General features: G+C 45.1%; 1 protein-coding gene across 1 annotated transcript in view; it reads right to left on the bottom strand.

Moving 5' to 3' along the window:
- rpap1 (RNA polymerase II associated protein 1) overlaps positions 1 to 22,891 on the bottom strand; it is a 42,812-nt gene that overhangs the window by 13,883 nt on the left and 6,038 nt on the right. Inside the window, exons 8-21 of the mRNA XM_063184437.1 lie at positions 20,984 to 21,099; positions 20,365 to 20,463; positions 18,020 to 18,121; positions 13,626 to 13,793; positions 12,294 to 12,482; positions 10,587 to 10,721; positions 9,845 to 10,051; positions 9,314 to 9,471; positions 6,981 to 7,163; positions 6,291 to 6,480; positions 2,418 to 2,527; positions 1,695 to 1,893; positions 1,067 to 1,213; positions 357 to 499 (exon numbers count right to left, since the gene is read on the bottom strand). Coding sequence (XP_063040507.1) covers positions 357 to 499; positions 1,067 to 1,213; positions 1,695 to 1,893; positions 2,418 to 2,527; positions 6,291 to 6,480; positions 6,981 to 7,163; positions 9,314 to 9,471; positions 9,845 to 10,051; positions 10,587 to 10,721; positions 12,294 to 12,482; positions 13,626 to 13,793; positions 18,020 to 18,121; positions 20,365 to 20,463; positions 20,984 to 21,099 — 2,146 coding nt within the window. The remainder of the gene's footprint in view (positions 1 to 356; positions 500 to 1,066; positions 1,214 to 1,694; positions 1,894 to 2,417; positions 2,528 to 6,290; positions 6,481 to 6,980; positions 7,164 to 9,313; positions 9,472 to 9,844; positions 10,052 to 10,586; positions 10,722 to 12,293; positions 12,483 to 13,625; positions 13,794 to 18,019; positions 18,122 to 20,364; positions 20,464 to 20,983; positions 21,100 to 22,891) is intronic.

Raw genomic sequence — 22,891 nt, 5'->3', positions numbered from 1 at the left:
TTGAGGTGATAGTGCTTCCAAGTCTCAACTGATCATCATTATTTGAACATCTTTTTATTTTTGTGGCCTGGTATTCTATTTTTTTTTCGTGTATATTGTCAGTAAATGAGATAACAATATATCTTGGGGTGTATCGAGTCAGGGGTCAAAAATAGTCATACGAATTGAATCGTGAGTTTGGTGTATCGTTACAGCCCCACAGAATATGTCAAAGTCATTGACCAGTTGCAGTTGCAGTTTTGAGGATTTAAGAGGAGACAGATGTTCATAATTGGCTATTTGCATATGATAGATGGATACGATTAGAGACTTTTACCTTTCGGGTTATTTTTGGGTTGGGGGTTGAAAATACTCACGGTATGAATGTTGGATTGAAGACAACGCCGGAGAGGAGATCATGGGCCATGTATTCACTTCCTGGTAGTAGCCATGGCAACATCACCAGCGCCACCTGGTGGAAGACAGAGGCATGTCTGGCAACCTCAGGGTCAACTGGAACCTGGAAAGAACAAAAATACAGGAACATGGCATAGAATCACACAGTGCAGACGAAAAACAAAAAGTAGACACATGTATTGACAGTAATGTTAAACAGGAAGCATTTGAAGCCACATAGAAGCAGGACTAAAATGCTTACAAACTCAACCAGAGCAGAGGTGTGTAGAGTAAAGGCATGATTTGAGTACAGCAGCAACTAATACACCATATTACATAGTTGTTACAACTCTGAACTCAACATTCTTTGGCAACGGCCCTATCGTGGTGATAAAGGTAGGGCACTCGCCTACTATGCGGCCGACCCGGGTTCTACCCCAGGCCCTTCCCCTTCTCTCGCTCTCCCAACTCACTTCCTGTCTGTCCTCCACTATCCTGTCTGATAATAACCAAAAAAGGCTGGAAAAGCCCCCAAAAATACTTAAAAAAAACATTATTTGGTAACGTACCGGATAATGACTCCATATTTCTGAAGTAACAGAAAGTGATAATGTGACGTCCATGCGCACAACGTTGCACAGACACTTGCATGCATATTCTGGCAAACAGAGTCAAATAGGACAAGGCATACCATTCTGCGTGCCAGGCTGAGCAGCAGGTAGAGCAGGTGGTGCTCGTGCCTGAGGAGCCAGGCAGTGCTGTGGGTGATGGCGGGCATGGCCTGGGCACAGCTACGCAGGTACACCTGCACAGAGTCCAGCAGCAGCAGCGCGCTGACCTGGTATGAGCGGGACACAGAGGGACAACTGATTTAGAGATGGGATATATGGCATATTTTACATTAGCCAATCATTGTCAGCAGTTAACATTGAATTTAAAATTCCAGGAAAATTAAGGAATAAGAAAGAAAGAGATCAGGAAGGAAAGCTATGGTAATACAATGGCTTTATAGCTTTCTATGGAAGGCAGAGTAGCAAATGAAACACTGTCTATACACTTAAAGCCAAATTAAACACTTCTTAAAACTAAAATGGCAGCAACATGGGTCTAGCTGGCCAACATATTGAGAGACAAAAAACACAAAAGGCCACTAGATGGCAGCAAAACACATTGTGCAAAAGAAATCCTCAACTGAACACACTCATCAAGGGTTAGGAAATGTCTTAACCTAAAGTGCAAATGGGTTATCACAACACTGCGATAAGACTACTCCCCGAATAAATTCTGTCATCAGGAGGCCATTCCCTACTTTTACTTACCTTCTTGGCGAGTCCTTTGTGAAGGCCTATGATGACATCCAGCAGATAGCAAAGGCTGGTGAGGAGAGGGAAAGGGGATCCAGGGCTGAGCAGGCCAGCACTGCTGCTCCTCTCCCCACAGCAGGAGAGCCCTGGCAGGCTGGCCACCGTCTCAGGCCCTGGTCTGCAGCGGGACGGGTTACACAGGGCCGACTGAGACCTGAGGACACAATGAGGCCACAGGGGAATGACTGTGGATGACTGAACGCAAAACTTGTACTAATGTATTGATGAATACATTATATTTTTTTCCCGGTGTGTGTGTGTACATACGTGTCTAAATCATGAAGTACATTGTTACATGGTTTGGAATCGGGCTATTCAGTTAGAATTTCATTGGGGCCACATTTCAAAACCGTGAGCTTCAGTTGGGCCACATATTTCCAGTGATAACCAAGACTAGTTATGACACATTTTGAATCAGCTGTTCTAGGACATGTTGGACATGTTGGTCTAATCTTAACTATGGTATCCTTTCGAGAACACATTGATTACTGAGGGGAAAAACTATCAAAAAACAACAACAGAAAGGCAAAAAACAAAAACAAAAAACAAACAAAAAATGCAGTTCTGCTGTCCTTTTCTTTCTCGGCTGATAACTCATGATAAAGGGACATTGTATTTGGGGCATCAAGACAGTGCACAGTGCATCAGCACAGCCATAGGGTCTGTCAGGCGGCTCACTTGAGGTTGTCCATCAGTCTGTGCAGTGCCTGGTGTGAGATGAGGGGCAGCAGCACGTCTGCAGTGAGGGACTCCAGCTCCTCCAGACACGCCACTGGCTGGTAGCAGGACTGAGGAGGGACACACAACACACACGCACGCACGCACGCACGCACGCACGACACAACACACTTACTTTACTTTGGTGTTACTTTCAACCACACACCAAAATAGCAGTGTGTATTCTATTTGCTTTTTTGCTTTTCCATTTTGCTTTTCTATGCCAAGAAGGAAAATACATACAGAGATAGTCTGAAGTATGTAAATGAGGTACTGATGTCAATCAAGGCGATTACATTGGCACTATATTAACAAATGGAGTTTATTTTTTTTCTTTAAAAAAATAAATATATTTTTATGGGCTTTTTGCCTTTTTATTGCAGACAGGACATTACATTACATTACATTACATTACATTACATTGCATTTGGCAGACGCTTTATAACCAAAGCGACTTTCAAAAGAGGACATAATCAAGCCAACATCACAAGCAAATACAAAGTGCACAGGAGATATACAGAACAACAAGTGCAGTTGCAAAGAGGGGTTAGGTTTTTTTTTTTTTTAAATATATATATAAAGAGTAAATAACGAGTACACACACACACAAACACACACTCAAAAACTAAACTAAACTAAACATCATGTCAGGAGTCTGCCCTGGGGCAAGGCCAGTTCAACCATTAGTCTAGTAGATTCTCTCGAAAAAGGAATGTCTTTAGTTGTTTCTTGAAGGCTGCAAGAGATGTGCTCAGTCTTGCTGCCTCTGGGAGACTGTTCCACCACTTGGGTACCACAACGGAGAACAATCTTGACTGGGAGTACCTAGAGCGACTGGATGGCAGAGCCAGACGGCTTGTGCTGGATGAGCGCAGTTCTCTTCCAGTAACATAAGGCGTTAGTAGGTCCTTCAGATAAGCTGGGGGCGTTCCTGTGATGGTTTTGTAGGCAAGGGTCAATGCCTTGTGCTTGATCCGGGCGGCGATCGGTAACCAGTGCAACTCAATAAATAGAGGAGTAACATGGGTCCTTTTGGGTTGATTGAATATCAACCGTGCCGCCGCATTCTGGATCATCTGCAGAGGCTTTAGCGCACAAGCAGGTAGACCTGTCATGAGTGAGTTGCAGTAGTCAACGCGGGACAGGACCGTGGCCTGGACCAGTCGTTGTGTAGAATATTGTGTCAGCACAGGTCTGACATTCCGTACGTTGGACATCTGGATTCGACAGGTCCGGGTGACCGAGTTGATGTAGCTGGAACATGACAGCTCATCATCAATCATGACGCCAAGGTTTTTGGCGACTTTGTTTGGGGTCACGATGGTGGAGCCTATCTTGAGGTTGATGTTGTGACTGAGCGACTCTTTAGCTGGGATCACCAGGAGCTCTGTCTTGGCCAGGTTCAGCTGTAGGTGGAGGTCCTTCATCCATGTTGACAAATCGGTGAGGCAGGCAGAGATGCGTTCCGAAAACGTGGTGTCCTCTGGACGGAACGACAGGTACATCTGGGTGTCATCAGCATAGCAGTGGTAGGAGAACCCATGTGTTTGAATGACACGTCCCAGGGAGGAGGTGTATATTGCAAACAGAAGGGGTCCCAGCACTGATCCTTGGGGTATGCCTGTGGAGAGGGTGTGAGTCGTAGACAGCTTCCCTTGCCATGACACACTGAAGGTGCGTCCAGAGAGGTAGGAGTTGAATCATGAGCGGACAACGCCTGTGATTTCTATGGCTCTGAGTATCCTCAGGAGGATCTTGTGGTTGACTGTGTCAAAGGCTGCAGACAGGTCTAGTAGTATGAGGACCGAGGATAGTCCTTCCGTTCTTGCAGTCCTTAGAGCTTCAGTCACTGAGAGTAACGCAGTTTCAGTTGAATGTCCACTTCTGAAACCAGATTGTTTTGGGTCCAGTAATCCGTTCTGGTTTAGGAAGTTGGTGACCTGCTTTGCAACTGCCCTTTCTAGGATAGGAATAGGTCTTGGATAGGAAGGGAAGCAGTGAGACAGGTCTGTAGTTTTCGACATGAGCAGGGTTCAGTGTAGGCTTCTTCAGTAGTGGTGTCACCCTTGCTTGTTTGAAGGCGGAGGGGACAGTGCCGGAGGAGAGTGAGGAGTTCATGATGGATGTGATTGCTGGGACCACTATTTGGGCAATGTCTTGAAGAAGGTTCGTGGGCACTGGGTCTAGTAGGCAGGTAGTGGGACGGCTTCTTGTGATGAGTTTGGAAACGTCTTCTTCAGAGAGCAGAGTGAATTCATGAAGTGTTGCAGGAGTCGCCGTGTTTTCCAGGGGGGTGTCTTCTGGGCGGGAGGGCGGCTCACAGAATTGCTTGCTAATATTTGCCGTCTTTTCCGTGAAGAAGGTGGCAAAGTTGTCCGGGTTAAGGTCTGTGGGCGCAGGAGGGGGGGGGAGGGTTGAGCAGTGACTTGAATGTAGAAAACAACTTACGTGGGTCTGTAGTGTTGCTGATCTTGTCGTTGTAGTAGGTCGTCTTGGCAGCTGTTACAGAGGCGGAGAAGGAGGCTAGTAGAGATCTAAGTTTTTCGAGGTCAGATGGGTTGTGGGTTTTGCGCCATTTCCTTTCCGCTGCTCTGAGGGTGGTAAGTAGAGCTCGGATGGTCTCTGTCAGCCATGGTCGCGGTTGTGAAGGTCTTGCAGGTTTAGTGACTAGTGGGCAGAGGTTGTCGAGGCAGGAGGTCAGTGTGGAGCTGAGCGAATCTGTAGCAGTGTCAACATCGAGTGAGGAGAGCACGCTTGCTGAGGGCAAGGCATCTGCCACCACTGATGCAAAGCTAGTGCGTGACAGGTTGCGTAGATTCCGCCTATACGTGACCAAGGGAGGGGGGGTGGGTGTAGGGTCGGGTAGGGAGGTGGTGAAATGGAGGAAAAAGTGGTCTGAAACATGCATTAATGTTGTCCGCTTGGCAGTCCTTAGTCATGATCAGGTCGAGCTGGTTACCACTCTTGTGTGTCGGGGGGCAGCTGGCTAGTTGAATGTCAAATGACTTCATCAGGGCCTTGAAGTCTGTGGCGTACGGCTTCTCTAGATGTATGTTGAAGTCGCCGAGGACAAGTAGGGGGCCGCCTAGGTCCGTGATGGAGGAGATCAGCGTATCCAATTCATCAATAAAGTCGCCCAGTGTTCCTGGGGGACGGTAGATCACAAGTACAGACACCTTGATTGGGGCTGTGACTTTGATTGCATGGTATTCCAGGCAGCTGTAGTTGTTTGCAGGCAGCAGGGGGGCATAGCTCCAATGCTTGTTGATAAGGATCCCTGTTCCGCCTCCTCTTTTCTTTAGCCGACTGGTGTGTGAAAATGAGTAGTTAGCTGAGAGTGCTGCTGGAGTGGCTGTGTTTTCAGGCTTCAACCAGGTTTCTGTTAGTGCCAACAGGTCAACAGAGAGACTACTAGCATAAGCAGAGATAAAGTCTGCTTTGTTGACAGCTGACTGGCAGTTCCAGAGACCAACAGTGAAGGAGGTGACTGAAGTTGTGTTCGGTTGTAGTGGCTGAAGGTTGGCCAGGTTTCTGCGTTGGTTGGAGGGTTTGAAAGGCCTGCGCCTTCTGCAGATTACTGGGATTCTCTGGAAACACATTGAAGATTGACAGGACACTGAAGATTGACAGGAAGTGAGTGTGGAGAGAGAGATGGGGTAGGGTTGGGAAATGACCCAGGCCAGATTCAAACCTGGGTATGGGTTTGGGCATGGAAGGCCAAATGTGGGGGGCTTAGCGCGCCGCGCCACAGTGCCCCCCAACAAATGTACATATGCAACGCATTGCACTCAGCCAACCAGCTCTTACAATCAAGCCCACGGTCACAACGCTCACCTGTCGAGACTGCTGCGAGTAGAAGGCCCCCAGATAGAGCAGGTAGGCAGGCAGTAGGCCGAGGGAGCTCTCTGATAGGCCCCCCTCACACAGTCCCTTCACGCAGCCCTTGAGCTGACCAATCACGATGGGCTGCAGCCCAGTCACATGACCCCACGTGATGGGAGGAGGCGGAGGACACTCCTGAGAACTGTGAAGTCAGGCAACAACATCACACAAAAATGTACATACCATTACAGTACATCATGACACGTTGCACTTAGCATGTGCTTTTTTTGATTCAACATGCAATTAAATGACATGAAAAAAATGCAAGCAGATTTGGCAAAAAAGACTACAGGTGGATCATTGGAGGCTAAATATCAAAACAGTGCCAACATTGACTAAGGAAATGCTTCAATTTCTGAACTGCAGCTATTTATGATGACTGCAAAATGAAATGACCGATTTCATCTCATCGATGGAGTCTGCCCTCATGCTCCCTCCAATCAGAGGGCAGGGAGGTATGGAAAGGCGATGACGCCCAATAAACAGCCATCGTCAATCGTAAACCAAACAACCCTATGGGATCTACAGTAGGCAGGTCTCCAGACCTTATCTCCCTTATAATTAGGTCTGGTGATAACCAGGCAAGTCCATTTAATTGCTGGTAACGGTTGACATTTAGTCAAGTTTATTTCCACTCCTCACCTGGCGAGGGCGCTCTGCAGCTCCTGGTGGCAGCCGGCGGTGTGCGTGACCTGGGTGAGCAGTGTGAGGATGGCCTGGGCCCTCTGGAGCCTCAGGGGGAGCAGGTGGTCTGGGTTGGAGGGAGGAGAGGCGTCGGGACGGGGGAAAGACTGAAGCTCCTTCATCAGCACTGGGTACAGATCACTGAGAACAGGACGAGAGGGGACGTACAGGTTTTACATACATGCTATATATACAGTACAGGCATGCAGGAGTCCACAAGAGATTCAAGACATTCAAGAAGTTATTCCCATTGCCACATGGAACAATGATATAAAGTATAGGGATGTAGTTTGTATTTGGCAAAGTTTTTCTGATCAAGGACGACTTCGTCCATTTTTTTGTTGAGGAACCACCTGCGTACAAGCCAAGGGGAGATACACAGTACGTGGAGATTGAGTGGAATTGTTTTCATACAGGATTCTGATGAGAATTGCGCTTTTTAACTACTTCAATACAGCTTGTATTCCCCACACATACAGTACATCAGTGGAACTTGTGGGGTACAAAATTAAATTCATTATAAATGGAAGTTGGAATGGACTTTAGCATTTCAATGATACATGCTGGCTTGGAAGTTGTGTCACTCGACTCAGAGGACAGCTAGAGGAACAGCAGAAAGGTAAAACTGAATAATTTAACTCCAGGGGTGGTGGGAAATGAGCTCATTTCCAAAAATGTGCCTTTAAATCGCAGAATCCTTATATAAATGATGCCATGATACTCCCCACAGCTTTTGCCACAGGATGCACTCCATCATTAGCCTTGGTCTCATTAGCCGCGCTTCAGCGGCCCGGGGCCGCCCGGGGCTCAGGAGAGTGGCCGGCTCGGAGCTGCCGGCCCCGGGCCATTTTTTGCCTGATCGGACTCATAGCCGACCCCAGGCACATTCAGGTACACGCCTTGTTTGTGAAACGTCAGTCGGGCACAGCCCACTTTCGCCCCAAATCACAGAAGGACAACAACAGAACAACGACAAAGAAGGAGAAGAAAATTGAGCAAACTCTGCTGGAGCAGGTCGCCGTTTGGCTCGTAGCCTACGGACAAAGACGACAAGAACTGCAAAGAAAATGGCTTGCCTTTCAAGAACAGTTTTATTACATGGCAAAGTTGTCGATTCAGAAGCTGTATGGGACGCAGCGCATGTTAAGAAGACAAAGACGCATGAAAATACGAGCAGCTCGACAACTGAGAGTGAACAGAAGGAGACGTGCGAACATGCCCAGTTAATCCCCCCAATAGCGCACAGAAGCATGAGCCCCGGACATAGCGAGACATGAATGTGCAGGTAATTTAATAAGTTACCATGTGAAAGGAGACCAAATCCCGGAGACATAGCACCTTCATCAGTTGCTATAGAAAATTATGAGCCCCGGACATAGCGACACACCCCCTCGTTGCGGCGTGCCACCTGTCTATTCATGGTGAATGTGCAGGTAATTGAATAAGTTACCATGTGAAAAGAGACCAAATCCCGGAGAAATCCCCTTGTTTTTAAAGTTATTTAGCCAACATAACTTTTTTGTTGTTATCAGGGCATCATGGGCACCACTACACTTAAACTTGGGATGTCATAGTCATGTCGGCTTTTTTATGCTTTTAGCCGCCAACTCTTGTGCCATTATCGTGATTTGGCATGCTTTCCACTGGACACCAATAAAAAGTGTCTCACAAATACTCACACATGACATTTATGTCGGCTTATTTAGCTTTTGCGCTATTATCGCCGAAGGTCTGGTAGGCTATTCGCACGTGGGCTATATCGCCCGAGGTTGACCCCGCCTCCGAGCCTCGGCGGTGCTTGCTGGCCCATCGAATTCGACGGGCCAGGGAAAGCGGCCCTTAGCCCCACAACCTGGCCCGGCGGCCATCTTTAGCACCTAGCCCCCTTTTGATGAGATCACCGTCAGCCCCCTTTTGTCCGGGCCAGCCCGGGGCTGGCCCTGCAGTGAGACTAAGGCTATTGAGTGAATTATGCATGCTTACCAATCACAAATTATACATGAAATTACAGCATCTCTGGCACAAGGCGCTTTAGTCCATTATTGTGAAGAGTGGGCTCATTTTCAATAAATAACCATTTTGATGCAACAGCAGCACCAGCAATAGCTTGGTATGTATGGGCTGGGAATGCTGGGATGGGATTTCTGCAGATAGAACGCGCACGCAGCCTGCCCAGTGTGAAAAGGAGAACTGAACAGCCCGGGAACCGCTTGCCCTGCCCTTGTCCCCATCCCCGTCCCCAAGTACACAAACCTTGTATGTGAATATACGGTATGGTTTCTTGGCTTTACCTGTATATATTGCAGGCTTGTCCATAGCTGGCGGCCACAGCCCACATCCTGAAGGCCTCTGTGCTACAGGAAATTGCTTCCCCTGGCTCAAGGAGCAGTTCACTTGGTTCCACTGCCAGCAGCAGAGATAGACGCTCTTTCGCACCAAGGGCATGCAGCTGTGATTGAAAACTTGATTACTTTGGATACTTAGTTTGCATTTACACAAGTTACACAAGATCTTAAAAGACTGGGTGCTCAAAAGGCATTGCCGTATTTTAAAGAGCAATTAGCGTTTATGCAAAGACATTTCCTAAATGCAATGTTAATTCATACCATACACATTCATAAAGACCCATGCCACGCTCACTCTCACAGAGCCATGCCATGCCATGCCACACACACACACACACACACACACACACACACACACACACACACACACACACACACACACACACACACACACACACACACACACACACACACACACACACACACACACAATCATATCACACACCAACCCACGCCACACACCAGACAGTCACTCACCAGCCTGGCACAGACGTTACGTCCCGCTGTGCCCAGTACGCGGAGCAGCTTGAAGGCCATGGCTACGGGCAGGCCGTACAGTGAGTCAGGGGCGGCAGCAGCAGGGGTGGCAGGGGCAGCAGTAGGGGCAGGTAAGGAGGGTGGCGCCCACGACGTCGGCAGGAACTCTGACATTACCGTCTCCATTAGCCGCGGACATTCTAGAATCTGTGTTTACCCAGGCAACAGAGCACAGAGACAGGGAGTGAATGGTTGAAAGATGGATGACAGTTCTGCTTGTCTCAAATGTGGCTGAAAGGAGGCTTTTTCTTTTGGCTTCATTTTCTCAGGGACAAATAATGTTGTGTGTATGTGTATGTGTGTGTTTGTGTGCACTGTATATGTTTGTATGTCTGTATCTAGGTCTGTGTGTGGGTGTGTGTGTGTGTCTGTGTCTGTGTGCGTGCGCTATGTGTGAGTGTGAGTCTGTGTGTGTGTGTGTGTGTGTGTGTGTGTGTGTGTGTGTGTGTGTGCACGCTGTGTGTGTGTGTTTGTGTGTGTGTGTGTGTGTGCGTGTGCGTGTGCGTGTGTGTGTGTGTGTGTGTGTGTGAGTGTGTGTGTGTGTGTGTGTGTGTGTGTGTGTGTGTGTGTGTGTGTGTGTGTGTGTGTGTGTGTGTGCAGGCACGTGTGTGCATGCGTCACCTGAGTGAGCGCGCGCGCGCGTGTGTGTGTGTATGCGTATGCACGTGTGTGCATGCGTCACCTGAGTGGCCGCCGTAATGGAGTGTCTGGCGATCCTGATCAGCACCTCCAGCAGGTCCATGACCACCCTGGGGGCCGGCCGCACCACCTCCAGGATGTAGCGCACCCGCGCCAGCACCTTCATCTTCAGCAGAGCCTTCACCACCACAGCACAACACCACCAGATCATTAGAATTACAAGAATCTTTGACAACACCACCACATTAATACAGTCTCTACAGACATTTGGCAAACTGGCCAAATAAAAAAAGGCACAGATTTTATCTTTCATAAATGTTCATTTCACTTTAAGTTTCAGATATTACTAAAAAGCTAGTATGTAATAGTCTGTCTAGAGAAGGTTTTGAAGCCAAACACTTCAATGACTGGTAATTCAAAATGGTGGATATACTGTACATGGAGGAGATCTATATATTCATGTAAGAGAAGTGTACATTTCCAAGCCATAAACAAAGAGAACAGCTGAGACATGATTTATCTCACCATGAACATGGTCACATGGTTAGATGCAAGCCTCAAGTTTCAAACAAAACCATCTCTTCTCTGCCATACGTTCCTGATAGCCTGGATAGATTATACGAAGTCTACGAAGTTGGCTGTTCTGCTTTTGTCCTGAAACAACTTACCATTAAAGGCAGTCAAGTAATTAAACAGTCCATTGAAATCTGGTGCTTTTAAAAGGTGCATAATTATTATTTTTTATTATATGGTTGTGACGTCATCTGTCGAATGCTCCATTCATTTCAACGGGGCTCCCCAACGTTCGGACGTCTGTTATTTTTCGATAACGGACGGGTTGGTCTATAACAGACCGCTGTCAATGGCAACAAGACTTTTCACTGCTAAAGCGACTTTTCAACAAGACTCTAATCAGCTGCTGTGATAGACAGCACCCGTTGTCCTGGCTACCGCTGTCAATGGCAACAAGACGTTCACTGCTAAAGCCACTGGCTTGTATACAAGTCAGTGGCTAAAGCGAATGTTTCATATCACTCCGCAGGGGGTCCGGTACGTCTTTTGTCACTCTAATCAGCTGCTGTGATAGACAACACCTGTCCTGGCTAGCCTACCTAGCTGTTGCCTAGCGGTGTTCCACAACGGCTCTGTTTTGTTTTGCGCAGCAACAATCTTAACATTAAATAGGTCTAAAGAAATGTCCCCGCATGTGTAAATCATTTAAGTATATCCATATAATAAGCGGGTTAACTTTCGGCGAGTCGGTCGCTTTGTGGAATAGCAGCACTTCAGAGAGAACAAGACTCCTCCGCTCCGCGTCGGGGTCTAAAGATTCTCTCTGTCGTGCTGCTATTCCACGGTAGCGACCTTCTCGCCGAACGTTAACCCTTACATAAACTCCTCTGTGATACTCCTGTGATGTGCGTAGCTATGGAACGGTTTGATTAGAACTCTCTGAGGCGGCACAAAACTGGGTGATTACCAATGTTTGACCATATATGGATAAACAGAGCTGTCATTTTATACAATGGGATTTTTTGGGAATGTCTCAACTCTCTTCTCTCTATGACTCTCTATGTCCCAGACTACATACTGTAGTTAATTTAGAGCCCTTGGAGCTATGTAGGTTTATAAGCTTTGCTCAAACCTTGGTGACAAGTCCTTGACGCATGACGAGGATGAAGACCGGAGGAAGCAGCTATTGAGGGCTATTGATATTGACCTACTGTTGGCACAGGACACCTGTACTCACCTTGATGACATCCTGCCGTGACACCTCGTGATCGGACTTCCTCTCCTCCTTCTCCTCCTGTGTCTCTTTGCGAAACATCCCCCCTTCGTCGCCCACCTCTTCCTCCTCCTCTTCCTCCTCCTGGGCGGTGGGCAGCAGGGGAAATGGCGCCATGCCCAGCAGCCAGCTGAACGTCCCATCCAGACTCTCCTGAGACACACACCCAGACCCAGACATGCATAATAGAGTTAATATGAATACCAATGCATCAGAATCATAAAGACCTATACAGTCCCCTTAGTGAGAAAATCTGGTGTTACAATTGCTCCCCTTCCTGAATAAGAATAGAGAAAAAAGTATGAAATACATGTGCACCATTATTAACTGTGTGCATTGGTACTGAACTTAAAATTTGATCCGATTACGAATTCCTGAGACACAGATCCAGACACGCATCAGGGCTCTAAATTAACACCAGCCAACCAGCCAAATGCCAAATTGTGAGAATTCAATTTGGCTGGTAGAAAAGAAAACTTACCAGTAGCCACTTTGACCCATTAAAATTAGTAAGAGTGTGGTGGTATGATCAGTTCAGTATACAAAGTTCACTTTACAGGTTAATGGTGGAATGGTGAAAAAAGATAATTTAGGGCCCTGCGCATGATTCAGTAATAAAAATGAATATGAATGCAGGCGAATCACAAACACTTATCCAGTCCCCCAGTGATAAAATCTGGCAGTGTTACAATTGCTCCCATTCCTGAATAGGCATTAAATCATAATACCGTACATCAACAATACTGGCAATTTGCGTGGCCATTTCAGCCACGCAACAATATCTTTTTTTATATCATACTATATCATACTCAATTTAAAAATGGTACTGTTATCATTGCACAGCTGTGTTATTGTGCCAAAAAAGTGTGTTCATTGAGTACTACACACAGTAGTAGACACTGTAAATAATGCATAATGAGGTTAGGGTGCTGCTGCCAGTGCAGGGTGAAATATGTCTGAAGGCCAGTGTGTCTTTGGTCAAAAGCGGTTTTGTCAACACGCTGGGTGAAGAGCAAAAAGTAGTAGGGCAAAAAGTAGTTATTCACTTCGATTCCGGCCAAAGGTCATTTTCCGATCATCTCCCACCTCGTTTCCTGTCCTGTCTTTTCACTATACTGACCTAATGAAGGTGAGAAAGTCCCCAGAAAAATATATATTTAAAAAAGCAGCAGCCATGTCTTTCTATGGAGCTCTGAATATGCTGTATGCTGTAACACTCTCTAGGCATCCTATCAAAATAAAGGTGTAAAAATCCCTAAAAATATATTTTTTTTAAAAAGGGGGTTGGTGTGTCACCTCATCATACGGGGCCACCAGCAGAGCTCTGAGGGCCTGCGCGGCTGCGGCCATCACCCTCTCCACTCCGTCATCCAGGGAGAAGCGCAGCAGGAAGAGCAGCCCAGCGTCCAGCAGGGTGGCCAGCACACTGCCCTTCAGCACAGATGCATACGCCCCCACACGCGCCTGTAGCACACAACACAACCACGGAGAGAGATGACATTACACATCTATTCTTTAACCCATCAAGACACGAAGTTACACATCTCCTGTTACCAGAATGGCAATGACCAAGTCGTAGTCAATTACTATTGGCCCCGTGTTATGTTATAGTAGTGTAGTACTATGGTAGTTCAATTTTCTTTTTTTTTGTGATTAACATTTTTATTCGTTTCAATTTTTTTTAAAACATACAAGGTACACAATTACATAAAACAGCACACATTCTCAAACAGACAAAGACAAAATGATAAAAAAACAGTAATAATAATAATAAAAACAACAAGAGTAAAACTAATAAAAATAAATAAATAAAATAAGACATTGCAACAAAAAAACAACATACAAAAGGGGGGGGCCGCACTAGAGAGTTACATGTGTGATGTATGATTGTCACAGTAAAAAGTGGGGGTTAGAATCTGTAGTATCTTCAACCATCATTGTTATTTATGTGTTGTAAGAATCCACGCCATTTGTAATAATGCCAGTCTGGTCTGTTCAACTGTTGAAAAGACACCTCTTCATATGCCGCCACCGTGGCAAGGGAAGAATACCAATCTGTGATTGAAGGTACATGTGCAGATTTCCACTGCTGCATTATAAGTTTTCTACCAAGCATAATGGCTGTTTGAACCCACTCTGCATAGACAGCGGGAAGGCAATCTTTGACAATGGATGGGTCGCCCAGAACAAATAAGCGTATGCAGAAGGGTACATCTTCCCCAACTATTTTTTCTATACATTCATGAACAGCTGTCCAGAACTGTTGAACTTTGGGGCAACCCCATAACATATGAATTAGTGTCCCATCTTCTGTGCACTTCCAACACGTTGGGTTGGCTGACAACTTAGCTTTGAAAAGTTTCGTGGGAGTCCAGTACATCCGATTAATTATTTTAAACTGAACAAGCCTTGTGCGTATGTCCCGTGCCAAATTCTTTAGATTGTTTATTACATCTTTCCACTCGTCATCTGTATAGGTTACCTCCAGATCCCTTTCCCATACGGTCTTTAATGCAAGAGTATAATCCTGATTTCCCGCTAGCATTGTGTAGTACGCAGAGGCTTCATGTCCCATTCCATATCTTTTTATAATGTGAGATGGGGTATCTGCACTGAAAGGAACTAGTGTGGTCTTAAATGTGTTCTTTAATAGACTATGCATTTGCATGTACCTCCAGTAGTTGTGTTTCTGTAACTTAAATTCAGCCTGTAGGTCGCCAAAGGATTTGAGATCTTGTCCCTCAAAAAGCTGGCCTAATGTTAGTATACCACTCTGTACCCATTCCTTCCAGTAGAATGTGGATTTCCCTATACGTAAACATGGATTGTACCATATACTAGATGAACTGTTTAAGAAAGGATTAAAGTCAAGAATTTTTGCAACTTTCCTCCACACTTCTTTCAAACATGAGATGACAGGATGATTCTGCGCAGTTGGGGGAAGTGTGGCTGATAGATACAAGGTCAGGTTAAGGTCAGGACAAAAGTGAGCCTCTGCTGTATACCAAGGCGGGGCTCTTTCTGGTGGGAGAGACCACTGTGCCAAATGACGCAAACAGAAAGCATAATGATAAAGTAAAAGATTGGGAATTCCAAGCCCTCCCTGGCTAACCTTGTGTTGAAGTTTTCGAAGTCGAATTCTTGCTCGCTTTCCGTTCCACAAGAAAGCATTACACAATCGTTCAAACCTATGATACAGGGTCATGGGAAGAGTTACTGGGAGGGACTGTATAATATAATTGAATTTAGGGGCTACTGTCATCTTCAAAATATTAGCCTTGGCCCATAGGGACAGATGTAGGGGAGACCATCTTTCAATGTCTAGTTTGAATTTTTCTAGCAAGGGTTCCATATTCACCTTCATGATGTCAGCTATTTCTGATGGAAACAGTATTCCAAGGTAATTGATACCTTGACTGGGCCATTTGAAGTCAGCTGGATGAAACAATGTTTTTGGACAGTATGAAGTCAAAGCAAGGGCCTCACACTTTGACCAGTTAATTTTATAACCAGAGAGTCTGGAAAATGAGTCAATCAGGGAGAGCAACGTAGGGATGGAGATTTGTGGTTGTTTGACAAAGGTCAAAATATCGTCTGCATACATCATTATCTTATGAGTCACCTGGCCAATAGTTATGCCCACAAAGCTAGCCTCTGAGCGAATGGCAGCTGCCAGGGGTTCTAAAGCTAAAGCAAAGATAGCTGGTGAGGCAGGATCGCCCTGACGCGTGCCCCTGTGTAGCCTGAAGTAGGTGGAGATGAGGCCGTTAGTCATTACAGCAGCCGCCGGCGTTTTATAGACTAGGTGCAGTAGACCAAGAAACTTTTCTCCAAATCCCATGTGCTCTAAAACCAGGAAGAGGTACTTCCACTCCACTGTATCAAACGCTTTGAAGGCATCCAATGACAGGGCCGCAGTAGGGTCCACATCATCCTTAACTGCCCACATTATGTCTATCAGACGTCTCAGGTTATCTGCAGAGTGGCGATTGCGTATGAACCCAACTTGATCAGGATGAACTAGAGAAGGGACAACCTTGTTGAGTCTGTTAGCAATGATTTTAGAAAATATACGGCTGTCATAGTTAGTCAAAGATATAGGCCTATAACTGCCGCAGTCCGTAGGTTCTTTTTCCTTCTTTAAAATTAGTGTAATGACGGCTTGTGATAATGTAGGTGGAAATGTTCCCCTATCAATAGAATCCATGTACATGTCTAGCATAAGGGGGACCAAATCGTTAGCATAGCATTTATAGAAGTCTGCCGTGAAGCCATCAGGGCCAGGTGCTTTACCTGTGGGTAGGGATTTAATTACTTCCTGAATTTCTTCAGCAGTTATTGGTGTTTCTAAAAGTTGTTTCTGATCCGGGGTCAAAGATGGAAGATCCAAATTGTTTAAAAATGTTTCGATCGCTACGCTATTTGCAGTGGATTCAGAGCTATATAAACGTTCATAAAACACCTTAAATGTATTATTAATGTCAACAGGGTTTGTATGCAACACCCCCTGCTGATCACATATGGCTGGTATAGAACAGTATGTTTCTTGTTGTTTTATGTAGTTAGCCAGCATGCGTCCTGCCTTATCTCCACCTTCAAAAAATCTTTGCCTGGCTCTAAACAATGAAAATTCCAGTTTCTTAGACAGTAAAGAGTTATATTTATATTTCAGATGGGTGAGTTCACGCAGGTTTGTGTCCGACATGTTGGCTTTAAAAGTATTTTCAGCTTTTTTTACCTCAGTCTCCAAATTAGCAAGTTCTGCTGATTTTATCTTCTTTTCATGCGAAGCGTATTGGATGATAAACCCCCTAAGGACCGCTTTTAACGTTTCCCAAGTAGTACATGGGGAAGGAGATGATGGAATATTTGTTTCTTTAAACAGGTTAATCTGCTCCTGCAGCTGTATTTTGAAAGACGCATCTTTAAGTAGAGAGGAATTGAATCGCCATCTCTTGGCTCTGTATACATTATTTGGCTGTTGTATAGAAAGTGAAATGTCTGCATGATCCGACACTAAGATGGAGCCTATGGAGCATGTCACTATGTAACAATTTTCAATGACTAACAGTGTTCCACTGGTGGAATGGCGTGCATTATGGGTCTACCTGACTGCAATGTTCATGTTAACGTAAAAAGAGGGCAGTATCATTGAAAAGGAGGGACATGGGGCAGCCGTGGCCTAGTGGTTAGAGAGTTGGTCTTTCAATCTAGGGGTTGGCGGTTCGAATCCCCACTGACTTCTCCCTACATCTCCATCCATGGCTGACGTGCCCTTGAGCAAGGCACCTAACCCCACATTGCTCCAGGGACTGTAACCAATACCCTGAAAAATAATAGTTGTAAGTCGCTTTGAATAAATGAAAGCGTCAGCTAAGTGAAATGTAGAAATGTACTGAAATTGTAAGTAGGTCCTGGACTCGAAAAAGGAAACGAATGAAAGTCCACACACAGAGAGCTGGAGTGGATGACACTGTTTGAGCTACAGGTGAGGACAGGTCTCCTCTTCAGAGATGAACTATCAGATGAATTCTTTAAACAGGCTGATATTCATGTGATGCACTATAAACATTTTCAGTGTGTGATATTTGTTTGTGAAATATGTAAAAAACTGTATGTCTGCCAAACAGAAAACTAATATTACAGAGATTGTCTTTTTTTGGTCTTTTAGCTTAGCTTAATGTCGTTACCTCTGTGATAATGTTAGCCAGTGTGCTGAGGGCCAGACTTCGCTGCTGGGTCACCTGACTGCGAGACAGCAAGAAGAGCTCTTGCAAAGAGTAACCTGCCAACTGACAGACAGATAGGGAAACATTGGCAGTTAGGCAAATACTGTAAAGCAGCGAGCTAGGATCACCATCAGGAGAAATACACATCTCTGACTAAGGCAACAGCACAGCTACTGTGATGTTTGACTAAACAGAACAAAAACAAATAATTCAGCAATCAAAATTCCATATTGTTTGAATACATTTTGCTATCATGTAAGGAGAAGAAGTGCTCTTAAACTCCTGCACTTTTCTCACCCTACTCACATACAGTGAGTCCAATATGTATTTGATCCCTTGCTGATTTTGCCGGTTTGCCCACTAATAAAGACATGATCAGTCTATACATTTCTGATAATATGTATTCAAACATGGAGAGACAGAATATCAAAAAGAAATTCCAGAAAATAACTTAAAATAATATATTTTAATTTATTTGTATTTAATTTAGGCAAATAAGTATTTGACCCCTCTAGCTAAAGAAGATAAAGTGCTTTGTTGCAAAGACCTAGTTGTCTAGCACTGAGGTCAGATGCTTATTTTAGTTGATGACAATGTTTGTGCATATAGTAGAAAATATTTTTGCCCATTTTTCTTTGCAGATTATCTCTAAAACATTAATAGTTTGTGGCTTTAGCTTGGCAAATGGGAGGTTCAGTTCTCTCCATAGAATTACTATAGGGTTAATATTTGGAGACTGTCTAGGTCACTTCACGACTTTAATATGCTTCTTATTGAGCCACTCCTTCGTTGCTTTGACTGTATGTTTTATTGACGTATTATTGTCATGTTGGGAGATCCAAAAATGGCCCACCCTTCAGTGTAGTGGTGGAGGGAAGGACGTTTGCACTCAGGATTGCACATTACATGTCTCCCTCCATCCATTCGTTGACGATGTGAAGTTGTCCTGTGCCTTGGCCAGACAAACACCCTCAAACCATAATGATACCACTTTCATGCATGATGGTGAGGAGGGTGTTCTTGGGATCATAGACAGCAGTACTCTTTCTCAAAACACATTGAATTGTGTTAATGCCAAACAGCTTGATTTTGGTTTCATCTGACTACAGCACCTCCTTATCATATCCTAAACCAGTCTGATGTCCGTTGGCAAACCTCAGATGGGACTGCACAGCGTCCTTCTGAAGTAGAGGTACCATGTGTGCACTACAGGATTTTAAATCTCTGTGGCATTAAGTGCTACCAGTAGTTTTCTCAGTGATTTTGGTCCCAGTAGCTTTGATAGTTCATACCGTACAGCTCTAGGGTGCTTTCTTTCTGTTCTCATGATTATCAAATCCCTACAAAAGGTCAAATCTTGTATAGAACCCCAGACAGGCTGATGGATAGTCGTTTTGTATTCCTCACATTTAGGAAGAAATGAATAAACAGCTGGGTCATTAATACCCAGTCTCTTTCTTGTGGCTTTGCAGCCCATTTAATCTTTGTTCACGTCTAAAATCTTGTCCCTGATATCATTTGACCGCTCTTTGGTCTTTCCCATGCTGGTGAGGTTGGAGTGTGACTGATTCACTCATACTATAGACTGATTCTGCTGATTCAATGTGTCTTTTATGCATGTTAGTATGTACAGGTGTCTTTAATTCAGATGACAAGTTGATCGGAAGTGCCCATCTGGTCTGTGGGCCCGGAACTGTAATCAATTGGCAGGGGATCAAATACTTATTTTGCTCGATGAAATGGAAATAAATTAATATATATTCTCTGAAGTTAATTTCTGGATTTTCTTTTTGATATTCTGTCTCTCCATATTAGAATAACATTTATTGACTGATCATGTCTTTGTTAGTAGGCAAGGGATCAAATACTTATTGGACTCACTGTATAACAACCCAGTCCTTCATCCGACAGCCATATTCAAACTATTCTTCATAAACTTTAACGCCCCAGCCCCATGGACACCACAGCACTACAGTGTAATATCACTACAAGCCATACTTTAGTCTAGTGTTTCTCAACAGGCGCTCTACAGGCTGTCAGGGCATTGGGGAGCCCTAGGGGGTGTTGAGAAGGATACAGCTGAGATGGGGTGATGCTTATTTGCCATTGGGAGGTATTAGTCCATTTTATTTTTTTAATACTAAGAGGGGCATTGGCAGGCTAATAATGAGGTCACGGGGGCATTGGGAAGCGTATGATGAGGTCCAGGTTAATTAAAAGAAAAGGTTGAGAGCCACTGTTTTATCCATGGTCTCTATGTCCTGCATATGACAAATACATATCCTAGTATCTTAGTTCACATTTACCTCAGGCTCGTCTCCGTGGTGGTGCAGGCCCAGATGGGTGGGCAGGTCCTCTGTCGGGGGGATGAGCTTTCCAGCGAAGTCAAACCGGGCCTGCATGGCCTTGACCAGGCAAGAGAACGCAGTGAAGAGAGTTTTAGTCAACTCTCCAACAACCCGAGGAGAGCCGGGGGAAAAAAACTCTAGTGATGGTTCATTACACCTCCTATTGAGCTCATTTAGAGGTTTACGGACAGAAGCATTAGCAGTGGAGTCCGCAGGTCTGGCGCCATAGATTTGACTAAAACTTAGTCGTACACTGTAGCTGTCCATAGACAGCTTCATCCAAGCAGATAATAAAGAAAGAAAACTATAGAAATGCCATTCCCACAATAAAGAAGATGATCTAATCATCAAGGTGACACTGAAGGGTGAATGGTTATTTGACCAGCTTCTTCTCCAATTTACATTTTCAGAAATGTTGACGGCGGCCCACCTCTGACCCAATAAACAATACATCTCAAATATAGTCAAGAGCAACACAAATGAATATTATTTCGATTTTTAGACTTTACTTGGAATACCTCTGTTTAATTATAATTATGATTGACTTCCAGTCAGTGTTTCAACAGCAATCTCTTACCTTCTTAGTGCCTTTTCGTCTGGGTGGGGGCAGGTCCTTGGTCCACTCCAGTTTCTCAGGCTCCAGTTTGCTCATATGCATCCAGTCCTTCTGTGGTTTAAATGGAAGGTCCTCCTCTGTGTTTTCAAAGGGAGTAATGCATGTGTTACTGGGATAGCACAATGACAATGGCAGCCATATTTATTAACATTTACAGTGCATATTCATATTTACAGTAGCATTACAGACTTATAGAGCAGCTGTAGAAGTAGTGCTTTCAGGTCACGACAGGCAATTCTACTGGACCCAGGCCCTGCCGTAGCCAAACGGTAGGGCACTCGTCTACCATGCAGCTGACTCAGGTTCGGATCCTTTGCCGGCCCTTCCCTGTCTCTCTCTCCCCACTCGCTTCCTCATCCTGTCACCACCTTCACTGTCCTATCATAAATGAAGTTTAAAAGAAAAGAAAAAAGAAAAAAGAAATTCTACTAGACCCTATATTCCTGATTCATACCATGACACCCCTATGTAAACCAGATGAGCTCTACAAACAAACAGTACAGTCAGATTGCTAAATCCTGTAGGGCAGGGTTTCCCAAACTGGGGTGCATGCACCCCTGGGGGTGCGCGGCCTGCCATAAGGGGGTGCGCGAGCTGAATAAAGCAATGGCGGATATGTGAGTTTTTATCTAGCATTAATGAACATTACGTAGTATTTAATAGTGTGGTGCATTATATGCTGGAAGGGTCCATCTGAAGTGTAGTTTAATCCCAAGACAATTGGAAGAGAAGATTCCCCAAAAACGACTGTGCCTAATATGCAGTGAATGAGCAGTGAATCCATACCTGCGCTGCCATCAGCACACCAAAATACGCTCAGGGGGTGCGCGAACCACATTGAAATGTACAAGGGGGTGCGCAGGGGAAAAAGTTTGGGAACCCCTGCTGTAGGGGATAAACAGCAACCATAGAAGCACTGAAGTAAGCTCTTGGAATGTGCAGCACACACAGCTAACATGTTTGTCTGTATGACGTTCCTCCCATTTGCCTCCATTATCCAAAATGAATTCCAGCGCAGCAGAGCAGGCCGCGGCCAACGCAGCACTAATCAGGCTAATTGAAATCAATGCGGCGCTGCATCGCCTCCCTCTGATTCAAGTCACGCAGCCGTGCCCAGGGCCCGCCTGGGTCCAAAAAACAGCACGGGCATTTTTGTTTTAGACCAGCCCTTCACACTGCCCAATGCGTTTGTACGATATTATTAGTAGCTCAGTCCACAGTCTATATTTAAGACAAACCAAATCCCCCCTCCATCTAAATTGAGGGCCGGACTCTGAGGAAAAAACAAACAAACAAACGTAAAACAACAGCATCAGCCCCCTAGGACTCCTGGCCCACCGTGAAAATGCCCGGTATGCCACATTACCAGTCCAGCCCTGGCCATGCCCATTGCCCAGGCTTCGCTTCTTCTGCTTCTGCCAAATGTACATTACCATATTATATGGACTTCTGCAGATGCAAGGGGTAATATAAGGCTGGAGAAAAGAGAACTGCCAGCAATTTAGAAATACCAGCATGGCCAAAAGCTATGCGCTTGAACATCTTGTAAGTCTTGTGTTTTATAATAATTGAATAATGCAGCGAAGGCAGGACCAGCTCCAAGCAAACTGTAATGTAGTAAATCATATATTCAAAAACGGCTATAATTACTGATAACGAGTTGTACATATCCCCAACCTTAATTTTCCCACTTTCACATTAAAGAAAACTTTGTGGCCATTTCACTTCACATTTCATTTCACCGTAGCATTCACTAATGGCATTGTGAACATCAATGTATATAGTCTGTTTGGGTCATTCCATGTCAATTCACATGATTCCCCAGAATCTCACCACATGACCCTCTCCGATTTACCCGACATCTCACAT

Source organism: Engraulis encrasicolus, chromosome 19 (assembly GCF_034702125.1).
Source record: "Engraulis encrasicolus isolate BLACKSEA-1 chromosome 19, IST_EnEncr_1.0, whole genome shotgun sequence".
In the NCBI taxonomy this organism is placed as follows: domain Eukaryota; kingdom Metazoa; phylum Chordata; class Actinopteri; order Clupeiformes; family Engraulidae; genus Engraulis; species Engraulis encrasicolus.
The sequence above is the reverse complement of the archived record's forward strand: the minus strand, read 5'-3'. Positions and strand labels throughout refer to the sequence as shown.